Source organism: Phocoena sinus, chromosome 16, assembly GCF_008692025.1.
Source record: "Phocoena sinus isolate mPhoSin1 chromosome 16, mPhoSin1.pri, whole genome shotgun sequence".
Classification (NCBI taxonomy): domain Eukaryota; kingdom Metazoa; phylum Chordata; class Mammalia; order Artiodactyla; family Phocoenidae; genus Phocoena; species Phocoena sinus.
Window position 1 is genome coordinate 73,970,885 of NC_045778.1, and position 14,021 is coordinate 73,984,905.

The 14,021-nt window shown below is 38.9% G+C and overlaps 1 protein-coding gene across 4 annotated transcripts in view; it reads left to right on the forward strand.

Moving 5' to 3' along the window:
* Nucleotides 1-14,021, forward strand: part of SEC23IP (SEC23 interacting protein) — a 51,200-nt gene that overhangs the window by 20,009 nt on the left and 17,170 nt on the right. For all 4 annotated transcript variants that reach the window (XM_032608120.1, XM_032608121.1, XM_032608119.1 and 1 more), the window contains exons 8-13: nt 1,624-1,765; nt 2,988-3,196; nt 3,562-3,680; nt 4,302-4,454; nt 6,156-6,251; nt 10,634-10,828. In XM_032608120.1, coding sequence (XP_032464011.1) covers nt 1,624-1,765; nt 2,988-3,196; nt 3,562-3,680; nt 4,302-4,454; nt 6,156-6,251; nt 10,634-10,828 — 914 coding nt within the window. The remainder of the gene's footprint in view (nt 1-1,623; nt 1,766-2,987; nt 3,197-3,561; nt 3,681-4,301; nt 4,455-6,155; nt 6,252-10,633; nt 10,829-14,021) is intronic.

The window sequence follows — 14,021 nt, forward strand, 5'->3', positions numbered from 1 at the left end:
TTTGTACTTCATTTGCTCTTATGACATTTATAACTCATAAAATCCTAGATCGTGAAGAATTAGAAGGGATCTTGGAAATAATTCAGCCTTTTTGACAACCTCTGCCTGAGCACTTCCAGCCACTAGGAACACCTGTGCGTTGAACTGATTTATGGTGAATTAGTTGTGAGAAGTTGTTTAAAGGAATTGTGAATCTGCCTGGTTTACTTAAATTTTGGAAGTTTTATTTTTATGTTTGTAGTAATAGTTCATATTTATTGAATACTTGGTATGTCCCAAGTATCTTGCATGAGTTGTATCATTTAACCCTCACAATAACCCTTTGGAGTGTAGGTGCTGTTACTGTTATCTTTACTATTAAGGGAGGAACTGAGGCCCAGAGGATGAGTTAACCTCTCCCGTGTCACGGTCTGTAGGTTCTGGAGCAGGTAATTTGATTCCAGAGTCTACCCACAGTGCATTTCTGCCTCCCAGTAATGGTAGTTGAGCTAATGTTTTTCAGTCATTTATATATTCCTGTAAAATAATGAAACACGAACAAGAACTTCCGAAAGGTTGGTTTTTTTTCTTTTTTGGACTGATTTTGTCATCTTTTTTTTTTTTTCTTGAAAAGTTTGTGTTATAAAAAATACTGGTATAAAGGAGGTAATTGCTAACTACTTAATCAAGCTAGGAAAATTTAATCAAGTTAATTTGTCTTCCCTGATTTTTTTTTTTTACATCTTTATTGGAGTATAATTGCTTTACAATGGTGTGTTAGTTTCTGCTTTATAACAAAGTGAATCAATTATATATATACATATGTTCCCATATCTCTTCCCTCTTGCGTCACCCTCCCTCCCACCCTCCCTATCTCACCCCTCTAGGTGGTCACAAAGCACCGAGCTGATCTCCCTGTGCTATGCGGCCGCTTCCCACTAGCTATCTACCTTACGTATGGTAGTGTATATATGTCCATGCCTCTCTCCCGCTTTGTCACAGCTTACCCTTCCCCCGCCCCATATCCTCAAGTCCATTCTCTAGTAGGTCTGTGTCTTTATTCCTGTTTTACCCCTAGGTTCTTCATGACATTTTTTTTCTTAAATTCCATATGTTTGTGTTAGCATATGGTATTTGTCTTTCTCTTTCTGACTTACTTCACTCTGTATGACAGACTCTAGCTCTATCCACCTCATTACAAATAGCTCAATTTCATTTCTTTTTATGGCTGAGTAATATTCCATTGTATATATGTGCCACATCTTCTTTATCCATTCATCCGATGGTGGACACTCAGGTTGTTTCCATCTCCGGGCTATTGTAAATAGAGCTGCAATGAACATTTTGGTACATGACTCTTTTTGAATTATGGTTTTCTCAGGGTATATGCCCAGTAGTGGGAGTGCTGGGTCATATGGTAGTTCTATTTGTAGTTTTTTAAGGAACCTCCATACTGTTCTCCACAGTGGCGGTATCAATTTACATTCCCACCAACAGTGCAAGAGGGTTCCCTTTTCTCCACACCCTCTCCAGCATTTATTGTTTCTAGATTTTTTGATAATGGCCATTCTGACTGGTGTGAGATGATATCTCATTGTAGTTTTGATTTGCATTTCTCTAAAATTGTTTTTTTTTTTTTTTAAGTGGATGATTTTAGGGTGGTTTCTCTCAAATTGCTGCAGACACATTTCAAGAAATCTTTAGATGATCGGAAAGTAAGCAGAGTGGAATTCCTTCCGGTTCATTGGCATAGTTCCTTGGGTGGGGATGCCACAGGTGTTGACAGGTTTGTGGATTTTGATAGCTTGGTTTTCAGATTAGTCAAACTTAGATTCAAATTTTAAACTATAGTATAAAGTAGTTTATTATGACTTCAACAGATACACTTAAAAACTTTATATACTTGTTCTGACATATGATTAAACACTTAAGTTTATGTGCTACTTTGTGTGTGCGTGCACATGCATGTATATACGTACGTACGTGTGTGTGTATTCCTATTGTAAATATTTAAGAGAATCTAAGAAACTTAAGCTGGTTTTAAAATACTGATCTATAAGTGGTTCACACATGGGGCTGTCCTGTACACTATAGGATGTTTAGCAGCATCCTAGGCTTCTACCCTCTAGATAAGAGTAGCACGACCTTACCCTTAATTTCACAACCAAAAATGTCTCTAGTCATTGCAGATGTCCCCTGGGGATAAAATCGCCCCTGGTTGAGAACCACTGATTATTGTTTCTCAGTGGAGACTCTTCTGGCAGGACAGTTCTGTGTCATGTAAGACTGTTGTGTGTATTGTAGGCCATTTAATATCCTTAGTCTAAATGCCAGCAGCACTTACCAGGCACTGTGACAACTAAAAATGCCTCCACTCAATTTGGAATGCTTCCAGTTGGGAAGCACAGATTTAGAAAATATTTATGCTGGGGACACAGGGCTAATGACATACTTGGATTTTAGTGAACATCATGATGTTTCAGGGCACGTGCTTTAATAAAACTAACGCTACAAACATTCTGTTCTCTCCATGTGAAGCTCTGTTATGGGGGTGCTTTCTCTCTCTTTGGGTATTCCTGAAGTATGGCCATTCTCAAATCAGGAGAGATTTTCATTCCATTAAGCTCCTTTTTTACTTCTTGCTACATTCTCTATTGTCCTGGCCACCCACAATTTTTGTCAGGTATCCTGATTTCCAGTAAACTGGAAGAAAAATGGAAGAGTAGGCTTTCCTCTTTAAAAATGAATTAAAAATCTTCGCTTTGGCCTTATTTTATATGATAACTTCAGAGAATCCCCAAGTTCATAGTATAGTTATAGGCACAAATGACAACTTCTTTGGTTTATCTTGATTTGTTTACAGTAACTGTCTATAAAATCAACTCATAATTAGTCTGTGGGATCTTTTTTTACTTAGTGTATTTTCAGGATTCAAAATTGAAACTTTTAAAAACCGATAAATTTAAGGTGCTTACTGACTAAACATACTTCTTTTTCTTTCTGAACAGGAATATTAAGAAAATCACTTTACCAAGTATTGGTCGGTTTCGTCACTTTACTAATGAAACCTTGCTAGACATTTTATTTTACAACAGCCCCATCTACTGTCAGAGGATTGTGGAGAAAGTGGGATTGGAGATAAACCGTCTGTATGCACTCTTCATGAGTCGGAACCCAGACTTCAAAGGAGGGGTCTCTGTTGCTGGTCACAGTTTAGGTAAAACTTCCAAATAGCCACATTTAAATACAATTTTTGTTGAGTCATCCCTGCTTTCAATGTGGGTGACGTTGTTAGTTCAAGATTTAGAATTATAGATTTTAAGTTTTATAAAGGGTAGAAATGAATGCTTTGAATTTACATTCTGCCTTATTTGCCTTTCATGTTACCTAGGAATGCTTTATATTTTAATTTATTCTACTACTTGGTAAAACAAGAATATTGATTATCAGATCTTGATTAACATCTAACTTTATGTGACTTCTGCTTGGGACTTTGAACAAAAAAAAGGAGGAGAATTTATTTAGTGTTATAAAAGCACCTAGTACATTATAAAGCAAAATGCTTCTTTTTTTTTTTTTAAGGTTCTTTAATATTGTTTGACATCCTGTCTAATCAAAAAGATTTGAATTTATCAAAGTCTCCTGAGCCTTTAGCTGTTGCTAATGGAGTTGTGAAGCAGCCACATTTTCAGGAAAAGCAGGTATGGCCCAATTGACCTCTAGATTCAGAGTTGGAGCTGAAGAGTTTTTCACAATCTGAACTGATTCTATGTAACAGAATACCCTGAGCTTTAGGAGTGCAATGGAATCATAGAGCTCATTATTTGAGTTTCTCACTCGTCTTCCTTATGTATTATAAATTTAAATGTGAGAGACAGTTTATGGTTTCTTTAAAAAATGTGAAGTGGGCTTCCCTGGTGGCGCAGTGGTTGCGAGTCCGCCTGCCGATGCAGGGGACACGGGTTCGTGCCCCGGTCTGGGGGGATCCCACATGCCGCGGAGCGGCTGGGCCCGTGGGCCATGGCCGCTGGGCCTGCGCGTCCGGAGCCTGTGCTCTGCAGCGGGAGAGGCCACAACAGTGAGAGGCCCACGTACCGCAAAAAAAAAAAAAAAAAAAAAAAAAAAATGTGAAGTAAATTATTGTAAGAAATGGGAGCATGCGTGATTTACTAAATTTATATACTTTTTCAGAATATTCAAACTTTGGATAGCAAACTGCCAAAAATTATGATTTGTGTATAGGACAGAATTAAGATTTTTCCGTAGATCAGAAGACATTTTATGGGAACTCTGTAATGTTCTCCCAACTTTTTTTTTAAAAGATACCTGAAGAGCCAAAGCTGACGTTGGATGAGTCTTGTGACCTTGATGTTGAAAATGAAGAAGTCCTGACTTTGCAAGAAACTCTGGAAGCACTTAGCCTCTCTGAATACGTTAGCACTTTTGAAAAGGAAAAGATTGATATGGAATCTCTGGTACTGATGATAGTTTGATTCATTTTTGTCTAAAATTGTTTTTCCTTTGTATGAGATTGAAAATTAATAAGATTTAAACACTTTTACATCACAGTGCATTCAGATAAGGCAGAGACTTAAACGTTTAAAAAAAATTGAAAAAAACAGGAGAACTTTTTTTAATAATCTGGGAAGGCTTTTCTAAGTATGACATAAAACCCAGAAGCCATAATGGAAAAAAAATTGCATAGCAGGGGATGGCATAAACAACATCTAAAGGCCAACAAAAGGTTAAGAAGACTGTTTGCAACACACATTATAAACAAAGGGTTTATTTTCTTATTATTCAAAGTTTCTATAAGTTAGTTACACAAAGACCATCAACACAATAGGAAAATAGGCAAAGAATATGAACAGATGATATTCAGAAAAGAAAATAACAAATAACTTCTTATCATATGAAAACTCTTGAGAGAAATATAAATTAAAAGTGCAGTGAGGGCTTCCCTGGTGGCGCAGTGGTTGAGAGTCCGCCTGCCGATGCAGGGCACACGGGTTCGTGCCCCGGTCCGGGAAGGTCCCACATGCCGAGGAGCGGCTGGGCCCGTGAGCCATGGCCACTGAGCCTGCGCGTCCGGAGCCCGTGCTCCGCAACGGGAGAGGCCACAACAGTGAGAGGTCTGTGTACCACAAAAAAAAAAAAAAAAAAAAAGTGCAGTGAGGGACTTCCCTGGTGGCGCAGTGGTTAAGAATCAGCCTGCCAATGCAGGGGACACGGGTTCGAGCCCTAGTCTGGGAGGATCCTGCATGCCTCATAGCGGCTGGGCCCATGCGCCACAACTGCTGAGCCTGCACTCTGGAGCCCGTGAGCCACAACTGCTGGGCCCGTGCACCGTGGCTACTGAGGCCCTCGTACCTAGAGCCCGTGCTCCGCAGTGAGAGGAGCCACCACAATGAAAAGCCCGCGCACTGCAATGAAAAGCCCGCGCACCACAATGAAGAGTAGCCCCGCTCGCCGCAACTAGAGAAAGCCCACTCGCAGCAACGAAGACCCAACGCAGCCAAAAATAAATGAATAAATTTATTAAAAAAAAAGTGCAGTGAGGTTTTTTTAACCTATTAGTTTGGCAAGAATATTAAGGGTTTGATATTAATATACTATGTGGCCAGGATGAGGGGAAATAGGAACTGATGATAGTTTGATTCATTTTTGTCTAAAATTGTTTTTCCTGTGTATGAGGAAAGAATTCTGTACAACATGCATGTATTTTCTGTTAAAAATTAAAAGAATGGGGCTTCCCTGGTGGCGCAGTGGTTGGGAGTCTGCCTGCCGATGCAGGGGACACGGGTTCATGCCCCGGTCCGGGAAGATCCCACGTGCTGCGGAGCGGCTGGGCCCGTGAGCCATGGCCGCTGAGCCTGCGTGTCTGGAGCCTGTATTCCACAACAAGAGAGGCCACAACAGTGAGAGGCCCACGTACCGCAAAAAAAAATTAAAAGAATGACTTAGATGTGGAGGCCTAAAATTTTACAGCCTAAATTAATTCATGATTTAAAAAAAATTACCTGAGGCTGGGGACAGAAAAGAAATTAACTTTAAACAAATTGGATATTCAGTTGCCTTAGATGATACGGTTTCTTTTCATAATTTCCTTTTTTTAAATTTCAGTTCATGTATCATTAGATTGACTAATTAATGTGCTTGTTTGTTTTCTTTTAAAGCTTATGTGTACAGTGGATGACCTGAAGGAAATGGGGATACCACTTGGACCCAGGAAGAAGATAGCTAACTTTGTAAAACATAAAGCAGCCAAACTGGTAAAGTTCACCTCTGCACCTAAAAGAAAAAACTCACCTGTGACTAGCTTGTTTATACTTTGGAAGTTTTTGTTAATACCATCATGGTTAGGTCAGCTACTGTGCTCCCTGCCCACGGGCACAGTAATGGAGTTGATGGAAGGCCTGACTTGGGAGTCAGCCAGAACTGGATTCAAATTCCAATTAAATGCCAATTCCTGGTTTTCCTGGGGCTGAGCAAATTCCGGGATGAAGGACTTTCAACCTTAGAATTGGTATTTGAGAATTTCCCAGTGCAACAACTGGGTAAGTCCTGGACAAAAAGATGACTTGGTCACCCTGATTCCCAGTTCAACCACTTATTAATTACAGATTCACGAGCAATCTGCTTAACTTTTCTGGTCTGTGGTTTCCTTCATTTATAAAACGGGAGTGATAATGCCTTCCTTATAGGATTGCAGTGAGGATGAAGTAATGCATGTGTAGCTTATCATCCAATAAATGTTAGCGCATTTTCTCTTTTCCCAGTCCTTCTCACCATCTAAAGAGATAAGAAGGAACACGGATACATTTCATTAATTAATAACCAGAAACAAAAAGTTGTCAACAATCTAAATCAGAGCAATAACAGCAACAACTAGAAAACATTGCAAAAGAATAAAACTATTGGGAATAACTCGTTTAATTTTCATTAAGTTAACTTTACAGAGATTTTCTGTATACTTAGAAAAATTAGGTAGCACTTAGGGTGGCTATTTTATTTTTATTGTATTAACATGGTTTTCGTTGATCCTTCCATCTTTTGAACTTCTGTGGTTCTTTAGTTTGTGTTACTTCTTTGGAACTTAACATATGCCACTTCTTTATATGTACTATGACTGTAAAGTCATAGGACTGATTTGTTATGATTAGCTTAAGCAATTGAGTTGTTCTGTATTTTATGAGTATATGTTTTAGATCAGGCATGTGCTGAGTTCTTGGGATTTGGAGAGGAACTGAGGGTATGCTGTCTAGTTAGGGGGAGAGATTTGACCACAGATGATGCATCAGTGCTGCTTGTGCTGTCAGAGCCAGGTGAGGCCTGCCCGGGGGAGAAGGGGCTGGGGCTGGTGAGAGAAGACTTCTCCAAGGTGTTGGTACTTGAGCTTGAAGGAAGGGTAGGGCCAGGGGAAATGGCCTTCCGGTAGTGGGCAAGTGTTTTTCTGCAGCGGAAGCAGCAGTCGAGCTGAGAATAAGGTAGAGCACAGGGTTCCGAGGGCCCGAATGGCAGATGTGGCAGATTTCAGTTTTGAGGGAGTGGTCCACAAACACGTTCTTATGGCTGTGAAAGTCATGGTGCTTTTAAACTAACATCATGAAATGCTTACTTACTTATTAATTTTTATCACAAATTATGATGTAGCACCAAATCATCTGTTTAGTCTAAAGTTTAATTTTTACTTCAGAAATGTTAAAATTGAAAACTATGTGCTGTAAGTCACATAAAATTTCAACCATGAGCAAATGTGCTTATAATAAGTGAGTTTTTAGACATATTGATTCCTTCCTGGTTTTTCCATTAATATTTGCTGTCTTTTGCTGTTGGCTAGGGCCTACTGGCTGATAAGGAGAACTAAAGGAAAAAACAATTGGAACAAATCTTAAAGCTGAGACAATTCTGTTATCAACTTGAATTTTACGTTAATTTTGTGTGTGTGTGTGTGTGTGTGTGTGTGTGAACTGGGCCACATTTTTAGCAGCAGTGTAAACCACTGGTTCAGTTCTAAGGGGACATGGTGTGAGAACCACTGCTGTAGGTCAGTGGAGCAATGAGGGCAGTTCCATGACTGGGCTGGTGTTTTAGGGAGTTCACTTGGTTACGGTGCAGGGATGGAGTTGGAAGGGCATGAAGCTAGAGGCTGTTAGGAATCTCTGGGCATAGTCACTGTAATTATGCAGTGACTGATTGAGAGATGATAGGGGTGTAATAGGAAATGGAAAAGAAAGGTGCAACTCAAAACACATTTTAGACACAGAAATAGTGTGTTTGATGGTTGATTGAAGGCGACAATGAAGATTGAGTTGAGAGGCAGCATCTCTGGTGAGCACAGTGGTCACACCAAAACCATGATGCAGGCGTGCCAATGTTGTTCCTTTCCTCCAGGCTGTGTTCTCCAAGTGTGAGCATGTTCATCTCCATGTGCACATCAGTGAAGCACAGGCCTGTAAAAACACAAAAAGAACAAATGAGAAGCTATGTTTCCAGGTCCTACATCTGTCCCTGATTTTATTTTGTAAATAAAAGGAAAAAAAGTAGGAAAGTATTCTACAGTTCTTGAAGAATCTCTAGAAGGAGCCTGGTTTGGCTCCTGTAGTAGCTTGGATATATAGGTAATGGCATTATAAGAATGTTTTGAAAGGAGTAAAACTATAAAGTCATCTTATTTTTTAAACTCAAAAGTAATTGCCTCTGGATGAACCATGAAACTTTCTCAGCCGTGTTGCCATTGATTGCTGTTATTCCTAGTTAACAAGGTGCTGCCAGATCACTAATAAGATAAAATGGTGTGTCCTGTTGATTTAGTGTAACCGAAATAATGGAACCAAAGTTAGTTAGCTTGTTATTTTAATAAAGAGGTCAAATATTTGTGGCCTGAGCTTTTCTTTCCCCTTTGTAAGCCATCTTATTCATTTTCCTTTGAAAAGGAATAATTTTTAGTGCTGGGAATATTGATACTCAAGTATGTGTATTTTGGCTCACTTTGTTTTAAAGTTATAGCATGTGTCTAGGAGGGGAAACAGAACAGCAGTTCGCAGTAGGACAGTTGAGGATCTGTTGAGACAGCCCTCTTAGCAATTTAGATTGTTAAGTTCTATGAGTGTAGTGGGAGGTACTTGCAAGTGAGAAAGCAAATTTAAACTGAAGAACCTTGAACATGTTCTTCATTTTGGGTTTTAGGTTTAATCTTGTGGTTCCTCCAAAGGGCAGAGGTAACGAAGCCTTCCAAGACTTTAATGGTGGAATCAGTTCCCAGCTGGCTGGTGGAGAGTTTTCTTTATTCCGTATTGCCTTTGAATTAACCAATTGGACTTATTTCCAGGTTTCCTAGTATTTGGAATTTATTGATAGACAAGACCAATTTGGCCTGCTGTTTTGTTTAGGCACTGTCAGTAGCTGTTCTTTTTTTTTAAATTAATTATTTAATTTTTGGCTGCGCCATGAGGCTTGTGGGATCTTAGTTCCCCAACCAGGGATTGAACTCAGGACCACGACAGTGAAAGTGCCGAGCCCTAACCACTGGACCACCAGGGAATTTCCCGTCAATAGCTATTTAAACAGAGACTTAACACAGTCATTCACAGCTTGGGGAATGAGGGCCAGTGAATGAATCCACCATGATGGTTGTTCACTTTCCCCTGACATTGTTGCTGCTGTATCAGGGTGTGATCACAAACCCACACGAGCAGATTTTATCTCATTACTACAGAGGTACGCCTGATCTAGAGACGCTGCCAAGAATTTTCTTTGCTTATTTATGAAATGCATAGATCTTGAGTATTCACTACAGTAAGTTTTGACAGTTCTTGTGGCTGTGTAATCACCAGCTAAAACAAGAACTAGAACATTTCTGTCACTCAGATAGTTCTCTCATGCTTCTTTCTGGTCCACTCCCCCTCCCATTCAACTACTATTCTGAATTTGATCACTATAGGATAGTTTTGCCTGTTCTAGAAGTTTATATAAATGGAACCAACACTGTACACTCTTTTGTACCTAGCTTCTTTTACTCAAAATAGTGTTTTTGAAATTCATATAATTGTTGTTTTATTTGCAGTTTACTCCTTTTCATTTCTAAATAGTTATTCCATTGTATGAATGTACCACAGTGTGTTTATCTGTTCTTCCCAGAATGCTTTTGAGGAAAATTTGTCAGTGGCTCCGTGTAGACATAATGGTGTAAAGATGTTGAATGAATAAATTTCTCTTAAGTTACACGTCTTTATAGGAAGTATATATTTTACAGTTATATAAAGTACTTCTAAATTATCTGGCTAAAGTTGAGATCACAAAGGAAGAAGTTGGCATTTTTAAAAACTTTAGTAAAATTTAAAATTACATAGAAAAGTGGAGAGCAAAGAATATACTAATAGCAAATATTTAACTGTAGCTGTTTTGCCACTTTTGCTTTCGTTCTTAATTTTCTTTTTCTTAAGAATTTTAAAGTAGATTATAGACATCATGGTATTTTTTTCCTTAAATATTTAGTATGTATGTCTAAAAGGACATTTCCCTAATAATCACAATACCATTATTATGCCTAAGAAATTACTAATCATTCCTTAATATTGATATAGATATTTTATAGTGATAGCTGATAACTTTTTTCCCCTCAGTTCTATTATGAAAATTTGGTATTTCACAGGAACAGAAAAAAGCATCAGAAAAGAAGGCAGTGATGGCTGCTTCGACAAAAGGACAAGAGGAAAGTGCTCAGAAAGCTAAAGAAATGGCTTCTCCGCCCTCAGAATCTAATGAGTCCAAGAGGAAACTCCCACTCGGAGTTTGCGTTTCTTCTGTGCACGTTGATTATGAGTCTTTTGAAGTTGGCACTGGACAGGTAAGTTAACGTATTGACTTGGGCCATGTATTTTATGTTGGAATCACATATCTGTATTATTTGGGTTAGCTTTAGATTCTTTAAATATTTATTCAACAGTTTTTTTTGGTCGAGGGGAGAAAACTGAATTTCTCTTAATAAAAATTGTATGCTTCTTTCACAGTGTTCGAAATGAGGGACTGAATGTGTACTGAACATATCACCTAGCTTTTGAAATTGTCCTTATTCAATTTTTTTTCACCCCTCATAATTTTATAGCATTAGTGTCTTAGCCACTAGCAATGGATGTGGTGATAGTTAGAAAATTATTTTCAGGGTATAGTTAAACTTCTGTGAGAGATGCTTGCTGCATTCCCTCAACTTATGTTTTTTATTACTCATAATTCTTCCCTGGGGGAAATATTCCTGTAAAAACCTACCAAGTAGTTGATAATGCTGCATTTAATGATATATTGTTTCTCAATGGCTTAAAAGTATTAAAATCTTTTTAGACAATATTACTTTCAGTATATTTATAGTTGTTTATATGGTTCCATTCTCTTAAGTGAGTTCATGACTGATTTAAAGAAGGCAGGAAATGTTATTGGATGTTTGCTATAGCCTGTTCAAGCTTTTAAGCCTAACTCATCCATAAAGTTTGCATTTTATTTATTTATTTATCTATCTATCTATTTATTTAGGCTGTGTTGGGTCTTCGTTGCTACGCGTGGGTTTTCTCTAGTTGTGAGCGGGAGCTACTCTTTGTTGCGGTGTGCAGGTTTCTCATTGTGGTGGCTTCTATTGTTGCAGAGCACGGGCTCTAGGCACACGGGCCCTCGAGCACAGACTCAGTAGTTGTGGCGCACAGGCTTAGTCGCTCCACGGCACGTGGGATCTTCCCGGACCAGGGCTCGAACCCGTGTCCCCTGTATTGGCAGGCGGATTCTTAACCACTGCACCACCAGGGAAGCCCCAAAATTTGCATTTTAAAAATGTCTTTTTTTTAAACATGAGCAAACTTGAACAGATTCTAGCAAATTAAAGGCGGGTATTTCTTCACCTACCTGTGAAGGTTGGAGTGTCAGAGTTGTGGAACCAGGGGCTCTGCGCCATCAGGACACTCTCACCCGCCTGCCTCTCCCTGGGAGTTGGCCTTCTTTTCCAGTGAACCTGGAATGGTGGGTGTCAGTGGCTCTGGGCTCATCTCCTTATAGCTTTATTACCATAAGAGGTAATGGAATGTACCCCGATAGGTCCAATTAGGAAACTTTTAAGAAGGGATTTTATTTGACCTCGTTTGAGTCTCAAGTCCATTCTGGACCAATTCTTGTTGCCTGGGGAATGGGGCATGGTTGATTGACCCAGCCCAGGTCACATGCCATCTCCTTTGTTACCCAAAGTGTTGTGGTAATCCACAGTGTGCATCATTCATTGCCAGAAAGCCAAGAAATACTGATTTAAGCAAAAGAAGAGGGGAAAAAAAAATCTCTTAACCAGGACTAATCACCATTAGCAGTTTGAACAAGGCCTTCTACACTTTTATTTGAGCATATATTTACATATATATTTTAACAAAAATGGAAAATACTAGAATATCATACATATCTTCCTTGACTCATGATGGGGTTATGTCCTGATAAACCTATTGTAAATTGAAAATATCCAAAGTGAAAAATGCATTTAATATACCTAACCTACCCAACATCATAGCTTAACCTCATCTACCTTAAACGTGCTCAGAACACTTAACATTAGTCTATAGCTGGGCAAAATCATCTAATACAAAGCCTATTTTATAATAGGCTGCCATATAACAAAGTATCACAAACTGGGTGGTCTTAAGCGCCAGAAACTTATTGTCTCACAGTTCCGCGACTGAGGTGTCAGCAGGGCCTTCTTCCTCTGAAACCTGTAGAGGCATCCTTCCTTGCCTCTTTCTAGCTTCTGTTGGTTTGCCGGCAGTTGTTAGCATCCTTTGGCTTCTGTGTGCATCACTCCAATCCTCCATCTTCACATGGCAGACGCCCTTTGCCTTCACATCATCTTTCCTGTGCATGCCTGTCTCTGTGTCCAGATTTCTCCTTTTTATAATAGCATCAGTCATATTGGATTTAGGGCCCACTGTAATGCTGTGAAGACCCTATTCCAAGTAAGGTCTGAGGTAGTGGTACATTTCTCTTTTGGAGGGAATACATTCAACCCATAATGTTGGACATGTAGGCAATTTTTCATTCTTTTAAGCAATCCAGTGATAAACAGTTTTAAACCAATTTTCTGTGTACATTTTTTATCTTTCTTTCAGTTAAATAACTGGAAGTATTTATAGCTGGGCCAGAGGACGTGTACATGAGAATGTTAATAGTTATTGCTGCTTGCCCCGGAAAGGTTGTGCCGGTTTGTACTCAACTGGCAGTTTATAAAATTGATTGCCTCTCTCTCCGCTCCCTCACTAGTACTGATATTACCATTCTCCTTTAAAAATATGTAGTATTCTTACTTGTGTAACTTCTTCTAAAGAAATAATTTTTTACATGAAAATAGATTTTAATTTTTTAGTATTTCATTTATATCTTTGATAACTGTATCTCACTGTATTTCTTTGAGCACTAGAGAGGTTAGATGTTTTATCACCTATTTTTTAGGTTTTTTTTGTGTGTGTGTGATGTGCTGGTTTACTATTTTTCTATTGGGTTGCTTTTCTCTTACTGATAGTTAAGAATTTATATATTAAGGATATTGGCCCCTTGATGTAAATATTTTTTCCAGCTTATAAATTTTTTTAACTTTGTTTTTTCTTCTCTTTTTTTTTTCTGGAACTGGGGGAAGATACATAATCTTGAGAGTATTTTGTGGCCCTCATCAGTAGCAGAAACTATTGAATTTGCAAATATAAGGGCAAACAAAGGGATGTGAAGTTGAGACTTTGTTAGAAGGGCAGCCTAGTTAGTAGAAAGCATTGGTTTGGGAGTTAGAAATCCTCATTCTGCCACTCACTGTGTGCTCCTGGGTAAGTGACATCACCTATTTGGGCTTCACTGTCTTCGTCTGATAAGCGGGAACGAGGATTCCTGCCATGCCCTTCGCTCTCAGTGGACCTCTGTCATGCACTTGGATTATGCCATTCATTGTTCTTCATTCTCAGGATACTAAAATGATGAAGACTCATATTCTGTCACTGAGCAACAAACAAAAGAGCTTTGTAACTTATAGAGTG